Here is an 11625-nt window from a genome sequence, read left to right as displayed (position 1 = left end):
CCTGACCCAGCTCTCCCTGAGTGGCTCAAGGCCCTCGCTGTAGCTATGTTCACTTATGCAGCAATCCAAAAGCAGCATTTTACTGTTGTAACTCATCCATATGATGTTAGTTTTGTCTACTTTGTGCATCAGAGGTGGGTTACAGTTGCAGACTGGCTTCCTTCAAGGGGAACCAAGACAAATTATATCTCAGTCTCTGATTTCCTCAGTTAGTCTGCTGACTTGATCTATGGAGCCCATCTTTTAGGGCCTTTGTGGCCTGAACATCTGGATAGCAGATAACGCATGAAAAAAGTGTGAGAGGATTGGGGGGGAATTATTGTCTGGAAATCTTGTTTGGGAACCACTGGGGAATAAAAGTTATCATCTCATAATCCATCAAATGAGCCACAGATATTTTCAATGTCAAATACCAATAGAAAAAATGCAACTGTAAAAATACAAGGGTGCATAAAATAGGAAATATCTTGCCACTCAGAAAATTGGAGCAGCTCCACCAACCCCAACTTAACAAACCAAGATGGTGATATTTCAAGTAAACATCAGTAAAACTGTAAAAGCTTCAATATGTACTGCTACTATTGAGCTTTTGTGACTCGCTAAATGAGCCAATCGCAGAGCATTAGGCTCTATCATTAGGATAGAAAGCCAAGCATTCAGTCTAGGACTCATGTCACTTCCAACTCCCAACTTCGGAGGCAAGTGGAAGGAATCATTACTGTGTGGGCAGAGTCAACCACATCCTCCTGGTATCTATCCCTTTAGAATTGTCTCTAACACCCACTGTCTTTTTTGTCTTTCATCTCTTTGTGGCTGTAAATGATTTCCCCTACAGAGTGCTTTTAAAGATATGCTAATGTAAATTCCATGCCTCAGTGAATGCAAAAGGCCTCCCCAGGAGGACTTGCTCCTTCACTTAAGACAGGCTGGAACAGAAGGATAGTCCGAACAGTAAAACACTCACATCTTTATATAAAATGTATAATTATTAATTATTTTTATTAGAAACCTTTTAAATAGAAACCCATGTGCAAAGAGCATGAAGTTTAAATATAGGCTCTGGTGATGAGCCTGGTTCTGTAGCTGGGCTTTGTAGTCAAATATGTTTGAGTTTTTGGTTGAGGAGGAGCATCCAGTGCGTTTAAAAGCAAAGATTAATGAGGTTTTTAAGAGCCATCAGAGTGCAACAGTCAAAGGCATACTTTTAGATGTTGCATTGGTTTACAAGTATAATTATACAAATCTTAAATTGGCATCTAGATAACAAATGCATTATACCACTGGCTTATAATTACTGAATCTTCAGGTCTAAAACACAAATACAGCGTATGATAGAGGTGGGAAATTCCTGGAATTAACTTTAACAGCTTACGTGCCGGTGATTTAATGAATATTATTATATAAGAATGCGCAATGTAACGAAAACTGAAGAAAAGGGTACCGTAGCACACGAGGAAATACACCTGCATGGCCTTTCAGCATATAGCAATACAGTCATTTTCTACAGCTGACACAGCTGTAACTAACTGTAGACCTAAATTTAGTGTCAACTGGGAGAATTTTCAAATAGCCTTACTACCAAATACCCCACAGTCCACTTTTTGTTTTGATCCTCCACCCTCTTCCGTTAGAGGCTGGTCACGTGACCAGAACGTCCATCCAATCCGGTGGCAGAAGCACAGGGCTCGTAATTTTGAACAGATGGGGAGCTGCCAGGCTGTGGAGAGTTTCTCCGTAACTAAACTAAAGGTTGTAGCGAGAAATGCGTAAATATTTCTTCGAGTGATGGATAGTATCCGTCGCTACAGCGAATGAAGGAAACCCTTAGCGCTGCCCTTCCGTGATAAATATGACTTCTCATGTTATCAGCCCTGGACCGTACCGAGCCACGAAATTGGTAAGTTAAAGTTCACGAGCTAGCTAATACCTAGCTACCCAGTGTAAGATCGTCATCAACGGAAGCGCTAAACTGAGCTGCAGCTGCTTTTAAACACACGCGTTTTGCCGGCTTCTCTAAAAGCAATACTGCAAGAAATTCACAGTAAAGTATCCTCTCTGTGTTTCAGCGTTGCAAAATTGTGGCTCTCTGTGATTTAATATCATCTTCATGACTTTGTTTCAGCAACAAACGTCACCTGTAATCCAGCTAACGAGACCGATTAGTTTACATGGCGTTTGAAAACTGGACCTCAAAGTACGAATTTTCATTAACGACACTGATGTGATTTTAATCCAATATATGCGGTGATGTCTTTTAAATATATATGTCAACAACCTTTGTTCAGTGAGCTATAGACACTCACATATTTGAGTTTCTAATAAAAGAAATTCACTGGGATGGTGGAATTGGAATATTTAGAGCAATTCTGTTTACAAATATTAGTTCATTCATTAAGATCAATCCTTATCCTAAACCAATAATGTTTGCAATTAACGTCCCATGGCTGCTCGATTACTCTGTTATTGTATAAGTGTAACAGATGCGCAGGTGTCATAGGGCTGACAAATATGGTTCTTAAAGAAACTGTGTTTATATGTTTTTAAAAAAGAAAATTCACGATCGCTCGTAATCAGAAGGTTGCCGGTTCGAGTTCCGTCTTGGACAGTCTCGGTTGTTGTATCCTTGGGAAAGACACTAAACCCGTTGTCTACTGGTGGTGGTCAGAGGGCCCGGTGGCGCCAGTGTCCGGCAGCCTCGCCTCTGTCAGTGCGCCCCAGGGTGGCTGTGGCTACAATGTAGCTTACCATCACCAGTGTGTGAATGGGTGGATGACTGAATGTGTAAAGCGCTTTGGGATCCTTACGGACTAGTAAAGCGCTATACAAATACAGACCATTTAACATTCACCTTTAATGGTGGACCTAAAGGATAGATCACCTGTCAATCCGGTTGCTGTCAAACCTCCAGTCCATCAGTGCTGGAATTTATTTCACAACTTAAGTGACTTCTGCAGGTCATTGGTCTTGTGATTCCTGAATCTGCAATATGCCTGCAGAAACCAAAATAGTTTGTTTTAAAGTAAAACTGGTCTTAACGCTGCACATGCTTTTTGAATTTTGTGCATAATGAGCTACCAGTTGATGAAATGTGTACCAACGCTTGGCTATATCTGCCAGCATCTGAATCAGCAGATCCTGTGCTGGCTTAATTACAGCTTAGCGATCTTCTCTATAGTAGAAGCGTCCTGTCTTACCCACTGTTACTTCTCACGGTCAATTGTCATTATATTGTTGTGCACTTTTATCAGCTTTCCAATGGAGCAATTCTGTACCGTATGACACATTGTTATCTTGTTTCCTTGCTTGAACTGTGCGTGTCCTGTTTCAGTGGAATGAGGTGACACGTTTGTTTCGGGCTGGCATGCCCCTCAGGAAACATCGCCAGAACTTCAGGCACTATGCTTCCTGTTTCACTGCTTCTGCTGCTGTTGATTGGCTGCACCAGCTGCTCTGTAACAACAGCAACTTTGGCCCCGACGTTACCAGGCAACAGACAGTTCAGCTTCTAAAGAAGTTTCTGAAGAACCATGTGATTGAAGATGTAAAGGGACGCTGGGGAACAGAGGACCTGGAGGACAACAATGTGCTGTACAGGTAATCTGTTGGCAGAAATGTGCTTTTGGGGATTATTTAACAAAACGGGGCTTAATATGTTGATTGTGCTCCACACAGCATCAAGCAGTCTGTTTTTTTTTTGGTTTTGTTTTCTTTGTCCACAGGTTTCCTTCCACTTCTCCTCTGAAACCCATCCCCTGTGCAGCTCCAGCCTCAGAGTCCAGATCCATAAAAAAGAGACCTTCATTCAAGGACAAAGAAGGTTTCTTCAGGTTTAGAAGCACAAGAAGGCAGGAGAAAGAAACCCAGGTGAGTTAGATTTATCACTGTTTCAATTTAAAACAATAATATGTTGCATTTGAGAGAAAAACAAGTTCATAGATGCAGTTTTGCACTAATAGAAAAAAAAAATAAGATTCACTCTGTGATGTTGGTCCTTGTTCCGTACATGTGTTTCAGGAAAATGTGGATCCTGCACTCCGAATACAGCAGGAAGGCGACAATCAGCCAGAAGAAGAGCAGCAGAAACAGAGACGAGAGCTGACAGTGGAGGATGAACAGGAGATCTGGAGAGACATCACGCTGACCCAGTATAAACACACAAATCTAACCCCCCAAAAAACCATTCTGTGCAAAAAAAAATTTAAAAAAAATGAGAAAGACTTCCATGTATATCTAAAACTTGTGTATGTGTTTCAGTCTTCAGAGGATTCTGGATGTTCCATCTCTTGACGAGGTTTTAGACCATCGTTATGTGAATCCACAGAACATCATCCACAATATGACCAAAGTCAACAAACACGGAGTGGTCACACTGGACGACAAGACCAGTAGGTTCACACACCAGTATAAAGGAAAAAAATGTACAGGATAGTTTATGTATAAAGACCTCATCTTTGAAAAAATACTTTTTACCAAAAGGATGTGCTTTGAACCACATACTAAAGTCCTAGAAGTGCCATTCTCCAGTGTAAAAGGCCAAAACAACATAATACATTTTTTTTTCTTCAGGTAAAAGTATCTGTGAAAATGTGGTGTTTCTGGGCAATTTTGAACCAAAAAGTCTGGACATAATTTAATCCAGAGGTCTCGAACTTAAATGAGTTTGACTCATTATACTGTAAACCAACAAAGAGTCTAACATTAGAACTGCCTCCATAGATGACCTTCCAGACTGGGTTCTGTCTGCCATGAGGAGCCTGGCCAATTGTGAGTAGCTGCAACTATGTCCTGCATTAACAGTTTTAAAAGGAAAAAGCTTTTTTTTTATTATTATTATTATTTTTTTAATAGATATTTTTTATGTGGTTTAATGGATCTATTTACTGAAGATATTATTCAGTGTTGTTACAGTTGCAGTAACATGGTGTTTATTTCCAGGGCCAAAGTACAACGGCACACAACAATCCTATCCTGGCTTTGAAAGAGATGTCTTCAAAACAGTGTCCGATTACTTCTACAGCCTCCCACAGCCACTGCTCACATATGAACTGTATGAGCTGTTTATCAATGTTCTAGGTGGGTTTGCTGCTTCCTGTTAATCTTTTAGGCCTTGCAGAATCTACATGTTGGTGTTGTGTTAGGATCAAATTCGGCTGCAGGTCTTTTCTGACATGTTGTCTCCAATGTGAGTTGAGTGTTTGACCTCTAACAGTGCTTTGTGACCCCCTAACAGAAGTTTTGGTTGTTTGTGGAATCCTAACTGTGATGTGAGCTGCTGCACTTTTTGTTTTTGTTGTGCCTGATCAGCTGTATGAACAGTAATGGTTTGAACTAACTAAACCTTCTCCTTCCCCTTTGCTGTCTGCTTGCACTGACACCCTGCCTGCCCCCTTGGCTTTCTCTGCCCCCCTTCTCCATGTCTTCATTCACTTTCAGTGTTCTGCGGCTACGTTGCAGCGCCTTCTATGCGCCAGCATTTGAAGCGCAAGAAATCAGACCTTCCTGCAGTCCCCCCTCCAGCCAAGTCGTCTTTTCGCTCCACGGAGTGTCTCCTCCTGTCGCTGCTCAGACAGGGGACATGCGACGAGACAGAATCCCCCATGAGGGAGGTAATTGGTGGGAAACTTCAGTCCCGGCTGGCAGCACTGAAAGGAGGCGGCGGTGCCGATGACGGCCCATTAGGAGGCAGCTGCATCAGCCTCAGTACAGTTGTTCCCACAAGACCTCAAACAAGGAGTTGCTCCCTGGAAACAATCCTGGATGACTCTGCCCCTCTTACTAGACAACAGCTGTTTCAGTCCAGTGACAGCCTGGCATCCTTTGCCTATAGCAGCAGGAGCCAGGACGACAGCTCTTCCATCACAACACCTCACACTCGTTCATTCGGGACATCTGTGTCCAAACCAGCACCCATTACTTCTGAAAACGCTCCAGGAGTTACAGCCAGAAACAGGCTGTCTGTCATACCCTTGGCTGGACTGTCAGCTTCACACAGGTCTCGTTCCTTACGGCCTCACAGCTTCAGCAGCTGCCTGGACATCGTCATAGAGACCAGGGAGGAAGATGTCAAAGAGCTTAAGTGGCAGGGTCGAGCAGCAAGCTGCCTCAGTGTAAACTCTCCTTCCAGTCAGTGTCAGGCTTCCTCAGCTTCACATCCTCCATCACTATCTTCCTGTCATCCCTTCTCTTCCTCCTTTCGTCCTTTCCCTTCTTCTTTCTCATCTGCTGCAACCAAAGCACAAGGGTCTAATGCTGCTACAGGACCCAGACCGGCCTCCAGCACCTCTAACCTTTGGACGCTTCCTGCACCTGCTGCTGTTCGCCGCTGCCTCAGCTCTCTGGAAGTGTCCCACCTGTCACAACCTGTTTCACTGCTCAAAGCGCCTGTGTCTGTGTCCGCCGGCAACTCCCAACCCCCCAAAAACCAAAATGAGCACAGTAAGACCCTCTCACCTCTACCTGTCTCTGTGTCTATGTCTAATCAAATTAACCTCATCTAACATCTCACCCCTACTAGCTCCAGTTTGTTCCCTCACTCAAAGCAGGAAGGCCAGTTCCAGAAAATGGCCTCTGTTTTTGTATTCAGCAGTTGACCTTTGATATTTAACAACAGGAAAAAGGCAAAAGTCTGTTTCACAGATCATGTAGCTGCAGCACAGTTTAGCCAGATAAATAGTGCTTGTTTTCTCATACAGACCCCCAGATTTCATTAAAATCTATAGAAACAGTCTAAAAGGAAGATGGCATAGGAGTCCTTCATTCCTGGATGACAGTCGTGCTGCAGTGTCATGTTCACAAGCTTTACCTGCCTCAATTCACACCATAGCTGTAGTCGATTCATTTTCTCATTCATCCATTCATTGTGTAGTCTAGCAAGTGTGACGTAGCAATGGATGAATGTGGTGCTGAAGTGTGGTTCTTCAGTTTGACTGAAAACACTTACTTGCGTGTGCGTGACTTTCTAACGGTGTTCCTGTATGTAGGCGTTCTCCAGCCTCAGTGTGAACGTGTAGCCATCGAGGCCCTGCAGCTCTGCACCCTCCTCCTTCCACCCGCCTCCCGCAGGAAGTTGCAGCTGCTCATGAGGATGGCGTCACGCATCAGCCAGAATGTAGACATGCCTCGCCTCCACCCTGCTATCGGCACCCGGACATTGGTAAGGAGCTAGCAAATATTTTTTGTTCCTGTCTAATACTCTGAACATTCCCTAAAGAAGTGTGAGCACAGACATGTATGTCATGTTCTTTTATCATGATGTCCCTGTTTGTTTACCTTTTATTCACTTGTGTATCTGGATGTTTGTCGTGGATTTCAGATGGTTCACACATTTTCAGGCTGTGTCCTGGGCAGTGCTGAAGAGTGTGATTTGGATGAGCTGTTAGCAACCAGGCTGGTGTCATTTTTAATGGATCATCAGCAAAGCATCCTCTCAGTCCCAGAGTACCTGCTTGGTGCCATCAGTGACCATATACAGTACCTACGAACATCACAGGTATACCTTCAAACTGTAAACCACAACCAACTAATTCTTAAAGAAGCAGAGTAAGTGATACCCTGCATGTCTGTTCAAATACAACTGCAGAAGCAAGCTGATAGCTGTGAATGCTCAAAAGACACCTTTTCATGCTGCTGGAGGAACCTGCCAGCTTCATTGGGAGCTTTAAAATCTGTTAACATGTTGATTTCTTCATGTTTGTACTGTCCTGATTTCAGGTCCCAATTGACTCTGTTTCAAAGACTGACAAAAGCGATCCGGTTTGCCCTCCATTGCCGGTCTACACGTTCTGCCATCAGATCAGTGGCGCTGAGTTTGAACAGCAAAAACTGGAGTCTTCTCAGAAGGCCATGGAGGAGCTGCTAGAGATCCTGGTGACAGATCAAAACATCAGTGAGAAGGACAGACGCAAGAAACTGAAACAGGTAACGGTCTACTGCAAGTCCAGGCGATGCCTCAAGTCTGGTTCTGTTTGCACACAGATGCAAAGTGAATAAAGAAGTGTCCCTCTTCCTGTCTTGATTTGTAACCCTAGTACTTGACCAATGAGTTTCTCATCAAGTTTCAAATTTCCTTCAGTATGGCGTGATGTTTTAAACTGTAACAGTGGTAGCTAACATGCCAAACCCCATGGTTTTAAACAGTCTCCCACTTACTTATGGGAGAGGTAACAGTGGCTGTCTTTGATACACACTCACACATATTTGGTTTTGAGTCAATTTGCAGTGTTTTCAACTTGAAAGCTATTTTCAGTAGCCTTCAGATTCCTGACGTTCACACAAGGATATAACAAGTCACTTCATATCCTCAAAAATGCTGGAAATCTGCAGACTCAGCAAAGTGTAATTTTCTTATTGTTCTAAGTTTCAGAAGCAGTACCCAGACATCTACAGGCAACGATTCCCCTCCCCAGACCGAGAGAGCAAGACTGACAACAAACCAAAGATTAAACCTCCACTCCTCAACATCAAGAAGACCAAAGCTTTCAGCATCAGGAACTGAACGACTGCAGGAGGCGCGCTCTCGCCGCTTACGTCGTGATCGCTGCACTGATATCACACTCCTGGCAGGACAATTGAGAAGTCGTTTTTCCCATGGCAGCCAAAAGCAGTGTGTTACATTGGAAATGCTGTTTTTACTGTTGTGTTTATTGTAAGTAAATGTAGACTGGATGATTTTAACAGGAGTTGATTTGTGTATTCATGTGTTGTGTATATTTGTATTGAGTTTTGTGTGCTGACTTAGATGAAGGCTTGTGACCGTAGCTCTACAGAGTCGCTCATACCATTTACATGTTTTATGAAGAAAGGTACTTTACCTGTTGTCCCCTCACTTTTCTTTTCTATTTGTATCGTGCGTGCGTGCGTGCGTGCGTGCGTGCGCGTCACTTCAAGTAAGAAGCAAGCTCCAAAAGGCAATTGGGAGAAAAATATGCAATTCTAAGATCACTGGTCAATATGGGAGCAATTAGATTTCTTAATTTATATGAATATTGACAGCAGGAGGGAGTGCTAGTTGTTGTTTGTTTTTTGTTATGTTGATGTTTTTTTGAAGTTTCAATATTTTCTATCATAGATGCTTAAGTTTTATTTGAAACTATTTGTCAGGCCTGATGTTGAGCATTTTCTCTTTCTTTGCCCTCATCTTATTTTTCCCTCTGTCAAGTATGGAGTTTTTAAAACTCTTTTTGAAATCTTAGTTTTATTTCTTGGTGATCTTTTTTCAGGATGCCAGCTTTTTCATATCTAGCTCAGTTATTTAAATCGCGTTAATCTTTCCAGTTTCTTTTTACTTCTTGAGCTTGTGTGTCTCATCCCTGCTTTGTTTAGTGGATTGTTTGCACTTGGAGCTAGGCCAGCATGCTTATGTCAATCACCAGTGTGGTCATTTATACATATTTAAGGCTTATTAGACTTCCCAAACCAAGTTTTTCCATCAGACACCTGATATGCCCTTGGTATGGGTAGTGCCTTGTGAGAGCTTGACCTGAATGCGCATCCATTCATTTCAGTGCTGCATGCTGACAGGTATTTGGTAAACTGAGGGGAATTACACAACTCATGTCAAGTGTCTGAAGAAATCTTAATATTCAAATGGTGTCAAACGCTCTTTTATTTATCTTAAGCTACATGAAGTATTACTTCTACCCTGGTATGTTTGTGTTTACCTCAGATCAGATGGTGCATGCATGTTTAACCGCACACGCACTCATCATCGGTGTTCTACAACTGTTCCTCTACATTGTTTACTATGCAAAGTCCTGGGAAATAAATTGTTTTTAGCTGTTCAGTGTTTCAGTGGTGTTTGTATTGAAGTGACAGCTTTATTTAGAACATTATTATTATTATTATTATTATTTCTGGTGTTGAACATCTACCTGGCAGGATTTTTTTCCCTTTGATATTAAATTGATGTTTGTGTTGGAGAGATTTTTGCACTGATTTTAAATTATAATCGAGCAACCCCTAAATGCATTTTGTATCCTGGAGACTGTTTAAACCTAAAAGCAGCTTCACAGTTTTATATTAGCGGGCAGTACCATGTGACTTCTTGTTCTAAAAAAACAGCATCCATTTATTCCAGTGTTTCATGCTGACAGGTGTACGCTGGGGTGAATTACACAACCTGTCTCAAGTATCTGAAAAAATCTCAACAAATTCAACTCCCAAGTGTCAAACTCTCCTTTTTTATTTATCTTAAGCTGCATGAAGTATTACTTCTCCCCTGATATGTTTGAGCTTACCTCAGATCAGATGGCGTGTGCATGTTTAACCACACATGCATTCATCATCGGTGTTTTGTACCTACATTGTTTCCATTGCAAAGTCCTGGGAATAAACTTGTGTAGCTGTCCAGTATTTCAGTAGTGTTTGTACTGACAGGACAGCAATAAAGGTACACGATTACATCTGCCTGGCCACCAGTTAGGTAATATTACCTACTTCTTTTTACGTTACTCTGATGCTCCTGGTGGGAAGATTATAATAGAGAATCACTTAGATGCATTTAATATCCTGAATATTCCTTAAACCTAAAAGCTGCTTCACAAAGCAGCAGGCAGAACAAACACGGGCAGCCAGGCTGCTGCTAAAGAAGCTCGTTCAGTGTGCCCGAAGTTTCTCAACTTTTTGTTACTTGTTAGAAGTAACTATAATCTGAGTGTAGCCAGTCAGAATTAAACCACAAAGTTTATTATTTGCAAATGTGTAAACTGGCGGGCTTCATAATTTCATATTTTTATTGTCCTCTATTACCTCCGTGATCTTTCTTGTGATCCAATATTTACACGATACTTCTTCCATGGCATAATAATAACAACCATATTATTATGCCATGGAAGAAGTATCGTGTATCTAAAAGATGGACACAGTATGATTTCCGATTGATTTCTGGATTCTGCCTTAAAAACGTAGGTTATAGCATTTTGGCTGCTGTCTTGTTGGATTTTGTGATCCAGAAGCAGAGATATTTAGATGTGACAATAAGTTGCTAAATGCCTGATAATTTGTGCCAACAGATTATTAAAATACTAGAATTAAATTCACTAAATCTGAATCACAAAATAAATGGTTGTTTTGTGTCTTAATGTTTGTCAGATTATGCAACTGAACGCGCTCCAGTAGACAGCAACACTACGATCGCAGTCAAGACCCAAAAGTCTTGTCTAGATAGCTATCAGCTTTTAGGAAACAAACAAAGAAACACTTTGATACGGTTCCTTGACTTACCCACCTTCATTTCTTGTGATACTGCAAGCCGCAGGTGGTAGGGAAAGCATCTCAAACCAATAAGAATTCCACCTGTTGCAGGATGAAATGCAGCCCATGTGTGTGTGTGTGTGTGTGTGTGTGTGTGTGTGTGTGTGTGTGTGTGTGTGTGTGTGTGTGTGTGTGTGTGTGTGTGTTTTACTCTCCTTCCTCACTGAGTAGCTAATTAAAATAGTTTCTCAGCCTTTGTCAAAGCTGTCTGGAACTAATTAGATAAGATTCTTTCTGCAAGCATATCCACCTTCAAACACACTGCTTTTAAAGGCTGAATTTGCTAGTTTGACCCACATCACTGGTGACTGTTTGTGTTCCCAGACCTTGTTTAGGTGGGCCGGAGAAAGTTCTGCAAAGAGCCGGGGGCCTGGC

At 42.1% G+C, this 11625-nt stretch overlaps 1 protein-coding gene across 2 annotated transcripts; it reads left to right on the top strand.

Moving 5' to 3' along the window:
- The first annotated feature begins 1669 nt into the window (after positions 1 to 1669).
- On the top strand, positions 1670 to 9779 carry depdc1a (DEP domain containing 1a). 2 transcript variants are annotated; one of them, XM_026148078.2, is made up of 12 exons: positions 1670 to 1897; positions 3329 to 3594; positions 3720 to 3864; positions 4015 to 4145; positions 4255 to 4385; positions 4717 to 4764; positions 4936 to 5073; positions 5434 to 6435; positions 6981 to 7153; positions 7313 to 7489; positions 7711 to 7917; positions 8357 to 9779. In XM_026148078.2, exons 1-12 carry the CDS (start codon positions 1850 to 1852, stop codon positions 8492 to 8494), a joined length of 2604 nt encoding a protein of 867 aa, XP_026003863.2. In that variant the 5' UTR covers positions 1670 to 1849; the 3' UTR covers positions 8495 to 9779. The 2 variants fall into 2 exon arrangements, with proteins under 2 accessions (XP_026003863.2, XP_080147500.1); XM_080291374.1 differs by lacking the exon at positions 5434 to 6435.
- The last annotated feature ends 1846 nt before the right edge of the window (positions 9780 to 11625 follow it).

The sequence above is a fragment of the Astatotilapia calliptera genome, chromosome 17 (assembly GCF_964374335.1).
Source record: "Astatotilapia calliptera chromosome 17, fAstCal68.1, whole genome shotgun sequence".
NCBI classification, from domain to species: domain Eukaryota; kingdom Metazoa; phylum Chordata; class Actinopteri; order Cichliformes; family Cichlidae; genus Astatotilapia; species Astatotilapia calliptera.
The sequence above is the reverse complement of the archived record's forward strand: the minus strand, read 5'-3'. Positions and strand labels throughout refer to the sequence as shown.